The 6867-nt window shown below is 38.1% G+C and overlaps 1 protein-coding gene across 1 annotated transcript in view; it reads right to left on the reverse strand.

Annotated features, from left to right (window-relative positions):
- Positions 1–703: 703 nt before the first annotated feature.
- nlrc3l (NLR family, CARD domain containing 3-like) overlaps positions 704–6867 on the reverse strand; it is a 6620-nt gene continuing 456 nt past the window's right edge. The window contains exons 3-7 of the mRNA XM_043258715.1: positions 6093–6200; positions 5005–5145; positions 4625–4931; positions 3715–3961; positions 704–2529 (exon numbers count right to left, since the gene is read on the reverse strand). Coding sequence (XP_043114650.1) covers positions 944–2529; positions 3715–3961; positions 4625–4931; positions 5005–5145; positions 6093–6200 — 2389 coding nt within the window. The 3' untranslated portion in view covers positions 704–943. The remainder of the gene's footprint in view (positions 2530–3714; positions 3962–4624; positions 4932–5004; positions 5146–6092; positions 6201–6867) is intronic.

Here is a 6867-nt window from a genome sequence, read left to right on the forward strand (position 1 = left end):
AAGCAAATACATCACCATACAGACTCAAACTGACGTTCTCGGCTCACAGCACCAAAAAAAGTTAAAGGAACAGCTCACCCAATAAATAAGAGTTAAAACATAAATTCACACTTGACTCACCACTATGCCACTCAAATCAGAGGATTTTATCTTAAAGATAAAACAGAGCAAAAAAAAAGTTGAAGTAACCAAAGATAATGATGTACACCGCTGATCTAAAGTCTGAAAGGATTTGTTAATGTTTCTGAAAAAGGTTGCGTTCATTAAATCAAAAACGCAGTAAAACAAGTTAAATATATTACTATTTAAAGCAAGTGTTTTTTTGTTTTAATACATTTTAAAATGTAACATTACTCTCACGGAAAGCTGAATTTCTGAGTCATTACTCCAATCAATCATGAGATATATATATATATATATATATATATATATATATATATTATATATATATATATGATATATATATATATATATATATATATATATACATATATATATATAATATAATATATAATAATAATAATGTTTTTCTAAAAATAAGAAATAAAGTACAAACATTTCAAGCAAAACTGACAATAATCAGCATTTTAGAAAGATTTTTAAAAGGATCATGTGACAAAACTGGAGAAATGATGATGAAAATTCAGTGTTGTGTCACACCGATAAATTCCATTTTAACATGTGCTCAATTAGAAAACAGCTATTTTATATTGGACATAAAATTTTATATTACTTTGTGTTTTTGATCAAATAAATGCATCCTTGGAAGAGATTTCCTTAAAAAACAAAAAAAAACACCAAAAATCCAAATTATTCCAAACTTTTGACTAGTAGTGTAAACAACGACGTGGGTGAACCATCCCTTTAACAGAGTCGTTCCTGCGAGACACTGCGTTTAGTTTAGTGTTGCACAATCCCAACAGACTGAACCCTTCGCTTCTCCTCATCTTTCCTCTTTGCCTTCCTCCAGCTCCACCAGGCACAACTCCAGATTCCTCCTCCTGTCGGGATGGACGCCGTCTCTCATTTTTTTGTTGATGTACTTGGCCACTTCCTCCGTGCCCTTGGCTTTGGGGTGGTAGTGATTGAGCAGGTATCCGCGCAGGTTGTCCTCAGTTCCCGGAGTCACCAGCCCGACCAGGAACCGCAGGAACATGTCCAGATGACCGTTCGGAGAGGCCAGAGCGCGGTCGACGGCGGGGCGGTACAGTTCAATCACGGGCCGATCCTTATTTGAGCCCGTTAGCCACGACATTTTGCTTGGCTCGATCACGTTTTTGCCATCTTTCCTAAACGCCACATAGGCGTACATGGCGGCCATGTATTCCTGAACGGTAAAGTGAACGAACTTAAATATCCACGTTTGAACGTTCTCGTTCCTCCGTTTGACCTCAGTGGTTAATTCATCGCGGTCGCGCAAATCTTCGTACGTCAGGTTGACGGCGGCCAGATCTGCCACCGTAAACCTGTCCCGGCCGTCCAGCAGCATCTTATACGACATTTTCCCCATCATCTCAATGAACGTCTTGTCTTCCTCCTTCCACTTCTGCGCCTCGACGCTGCAGCCGCGGTACTTCTCGAACGCGCGGTTCATCTGCACCACGATGAACTGCGAATAAAACGCTGTGATGCCGGGCGGGTGTTTGCCGTACTCGGGATCTCGAAACCCCCGTTCGAAGATGAACGCCACCATCCAGCTGAAGAGAGGATGGTGGCACATGATCTCGAGGGCTTTGGAGCGCTTCATGTGGTTGTACACCTTCCTCCCGAGCTCGGTTTCGCTGGTTCTCTTGGTGAAATACTCTTCCTTCTTCTCGTCCGTGAAACCTCTTAACTCCACGTAGCGGTCGATTAGCTGCGGAGGAATGCGGTGGGCGGCGGAGACGTGGCTGGTGATCCAAACTCGAGCGTTGGGAAGCAATGTGCCTTTTATCAGGCTGGTGAGAAGGGCGTCCAGCGGCGCTTTCACCCTGGCGCTCGAGATGACTTTGTTGTTTTTGAAGTCCAGATCGTGTCTGCAAAGTTCTAGAGCGTCAATGATGAAGAGACTCAAGCAGTCGGGCTTCTCGATGAACTTAATGTCTTCGGCTTCGGCGAAAAAGCAACTGAGCATCTCTAGGAAGCTCTGGTGTTCGTCTTTCCCAAGGTGCAGCTCTTTTGCCGGCAAAGGGAAGACTAGTTGAAAATCCTGATTGGTTTTCTTCTCCAACCAATCGATGATGACCTTATTCACGGCCACCGTTAGGCCACTGGCGGGAACTCCCGTCATCATGACGGTACGGATGGGCTTCTGTTCGTGAGGAAGGGGCCGAAAGATGTCGGCGGCCCTGATTTGGGTCTCCTCGATGGTATACGGTACGCGCTGGACCTCGTTCTCCAGGTTGATGGGCTCCCTGCTGCCTCGGATCACCGTTACGGGCTCGACGTAGACGTCGCTGATGTAGCGCTGCCGACCCGGACGACACCGGCCTTCGTAGAGAGAGTAATAGCGCCGCTCGTGGGCTAATATCAGGTCATGCTGCAACACGGCTGGAAAGAAACGCAGCAAAAGAGTGAATATAAAGACTAAGGATGTTCTTTCACACATGACCAGGTTTGTTTTGCACCACATTCTATACTAAACTGAACTTTATACTAAAATGAACCTGTGGAATGCATAAATGTAAGTTATCCGTATGTAATGCGTCTTGTCATGATTGCGAATTGAACTTTAAACGATAAAGAGAGAAACTTGCATGCATTCATTTGTGCGAAAGCGACCGTAAAAGACATTTTCAGCGTCGTAAAAGATCTCCACTTCAAATAAACGCTCTTGTTTTGAAGTTTCCATTTCAAAGAACCCAATGTATTTTTCACGAAATATCGTTTTAACAAAAATAGGAAGCAGCACAGCCGTTTTCTGTACTGATGACAATCACAAACCGTTTCTTGAGCGGTAATGGATATTAAACTGATTTGTGAAGGATCGTGTGATACTGAAGGCTGGAGTAATGATGCTGAAAATTCAGCTTTCATCATCAATAAATATATGTTACACTTTATCATTTATCATTTGTCATTTATTAACGTTAGTTACTGTATTAAGTAACATGATCAAACAATGAACAATAAAAGGTATTGCAGCATTTGTTTTTGTTAAAAATACAATCATTCATTGTTAGTTCACGTTAGCTCACAGTGCATTAACTAATATTAAAAAGTATTGTTCATTCTTAGTTCATGTTAACTAATGTTATTAACTAATGCACTTTATTTTAAATAGTTTCCACTGTATTATATTCCAGCCTAAACGAGCAAAAGTGACTGGAAACTATTTTATTTTTTATTAAACTAGGCATTTATAATAATTCAAACATGAATTATAAATACTGTCGCCAACATTTCTAACTTAACATTCATAGGATAAAAAAAAAAAAATAAAAAAAAAAAATGTAATATTATATAAAACACACAAATCATTTTCCCCCATAATTCAATATTAATCACCTAATTATTTAATGTGTGTCACAATCCCATTTTTCTTACAATAGACCGTTTAATTTCTTAACTCTAAAGATGCAATTATCCTGGCAACATATCGATTTTAATCACGAGACAGCCGACAGGTTCCTTTTTTAAATTGTGCGTTTTTAGGGTCAAATATAAGCGATTTCATACATTGTTTTAGGTCAAACATCAACCAAATGGAAACCAAACCAAAAAAGGCAGCCGTACCTCTTCTACAGGTCTTCCTTAGGTAAACGGACAGATCCTCCTTCCCCACGTTATGTATGGCTCGTATGGTGAGATGCAGAGCTTCTCCCAGCCCGCACACCTCGATCATTTTATCGACCAGATCCAGCGGGTCATGAAGATCCGCAATACTCGGGTAGTTCTTCCTGAATCTGCAGTGAGTGCTCAGAGAGCGCTTAAAATAGGAGATCTCCGCCGGGTGGAACTGGGAGAGACACCCCACCATTTGCTGAATGAGAGAGAAAGACAAACGTGAAGGATCCGGTCTCAAATACAGGTTTATACAGAAATAACCTCTTGTTCTACATGTCCGCCGTCATCTGATTGATAGTTTAATAAGCTAGTAAATGTCTTGGTTTAACTTGTCTTTTTTCTGTGAAATCTTTACTGATTTTCATTTTAACCTTAATATCGCTAATAATATTTCAAGATCTGTTCGCTTTATTATCCATACATTACTTTTTTTGTAAAATCGTGTTGAATTATGATTACCAAACCTGGTCTTTGAGAAACATTTGTTCGTTCATCTCTAAATCATCCCTGTGTGGCATTGCATCATGTGTTTTAAAACTGAACAGCTCCTTAAATCATAACATAATATTTAATGTTTATAAGACGTTATTGGGAATATAGGGACAACTGTTTTTTAGTAGCCTGCTATATTGTTTTGATAGCCTCTAAATCAATATGATTCTTATTTCTTGTTCATATGAATATCAACAGTTGGAGCAAAAAATAAATAAAATTAAGCTGTTTTTCAACCTCAATTATAAGCTCCATAATAATCATAAGGCGTTTTTAAAAATTGGATTCTTCTGAATATTATTTCACATGTCAGGCTTTCTTAAGGGTTCCTCTAAGGCTCAATAGAAACACAAAAACGTTTACTGACTCTTAGCACATGCTGCAGGGTGAGGGAGCCGTGCAGGTGCTGAAACTGTAGTCCATCGCCTTCCCGAGGAGGAGGAGGAGGATCTATCGGCTCAGCGTAACTTACAACAATTTCATCAAAATCCTCCTCCTCCTCCTCTTTGGTGGCCTCCTCCTGCTCCATCGCAGCGCTTTCGTTCCGCTGCTCCTGCGCGTCTCTCTCATTGTTCTCCTCATCTCTGTAGTTCGGCTCCTCATCCATCGCCGCTTCTGTCTGTATGTCGCTCTGCAGCTCGGACGGCTCCACGATCGACGGCTCTCTGTTAATGCTGCATGACGGGAAAAGCGCAAATTACCCTCAAAACTTCAAGAGGCATGCGTGCGCGCTGTGGATGTAGTTACCTGTGCAGGGCGTGAGATTCCTCCGCGCGCATGAAGGTCTGCGTTCTGAGGACCAGGCCGTCTTTATATACGCTGGACTGGTTCGTGTTCGTGCGTTCAGTAAATACCGTCTCCGGCGAATCCGGGCGGTTAAGCCTGACCCTGAAAAGACACAAGCGTGATGTAAAAATCTGGATATGCATGTTAATAAAAGTGAACCATGAAGTGCTTTTGTGCCCACAATTCACTAAAATGAATTAAAACAAACTAAAAACATTAATGTGCATTTTCAAAAAGCTTTTTTTAAATACTAGTAACATTTGTTTTATTAGAATTATTTATATATATATATATATATATATATATATATATATATATATATATATATATATATATATATATATATATATATGTGTATGTGTGTGTGTATATATATATATATATATATATATACATATATATATATATATATATATATATATATATATATATATATATATATATATATATATATATATATATATATATACACACACACACATATATATATATATATATATATATATATATACACACACACACATATATATATATATATATATATATATATATATATATATATATATATATACACACACACATATATATATATATATATATATATATATATATATATATACACACACACATATATATATATATATATATATATATATATATATATATATATATATATATATATATATATAAATTCAGCTTTCATGACATGAAAAAAATTAAGTACTCTAAATACTAACCTAACATTTATAGGATAAAAAAAGAAGAAAACATTTAATAATAACACAAATAAATGAAATAAATAAATGAAGCCTTGGCGAACAAAAAACTACAACAGCAAAAAGAAATTACATTACAATTAATTCTCTCGCATCACTTATTTACATCAAAAACGAACCATTACTTTGAACAGAAAAAAGCAAAAAGAAACAAAAAATGTAAAATTTGGGGAAGATCCACACTCAGTGCAAGTAATTTATAGTTTTGTCATCATCATCCTTGTTATTGATTGACACCGGTTAGTTTTTGTGTGTAGTCATACGCTTCCATACCTCGTTGCTTGCAGTTTGAGCGGAGGTTCTTCAAACTCGTCCAGTTCATCTTCGTGATCATCACTCTGCATAGAGCCATAACTGCTGGGTGGCCGGTCCATCATGATCCTTAAAATAAAGTTAAGAGCGACATTAAAAGAGAAACAAAGCGCAGGAAAGAAAACAAGCATGCATCTAACTTTGAAAACCTTATGCACAAAAAAACGGACCGGTTCACACCGCTAACCCACACCTGTAACTCGAAACGCACTGCTGGAATCTAATACGCTTAAAAACCTTCATATTCATACCCAAGTGTTCATGCAAGCCTGGACCGACCCGAGCAGGTCAGCAAATGTCTAAACCAGGAAAAGGCACTTAAACTTTAAATGCATATCGTATTGCAATGCTTTGCACTGACAGAAAGAATGTTTTTTGATAAAGTGGCTTGACATTTGATCGGTCAGATGATGTGTGCCCTATCGCTGATGATCTCTGAATATCACCTGAGGAAAAAAAAAAGCATCTTCTCATATGATTCCCAAAACAGGAACATACAGGCACGCTGGTTTTAAATGGAATTATACAAACATGAATTACATCTTAAACGATGCTGAACGACATACTTCAGGAATGCAAAAACTATATCTGAACTAGTCGAATACCACAAACATATGAGACACGACCTTTTTTATTTTATGATTATATGGCAATCTTTAACTATCACTCCAGTATTTAATAGTATACCGCGTCGACGACTAGCTCGTAGCTTTGCATTTAGTCATTTTAAGACCTT

The sequence above is a fragment of the Puntigrus tetrazona genome, chromosome 15 (assembly GCF_018831695.1).
Source record: "Puntigrus tetrazona isolate hp1 chromosome 15, ASM1883169v1, whole genome shotgun sequence".
Lineage (NCBI taxonomy): Eukaryota > Metazoa > Chordata > Actinopteri > Cypriniformes > Cyprinidae > Puntigrus > Puntigrus tetrazona.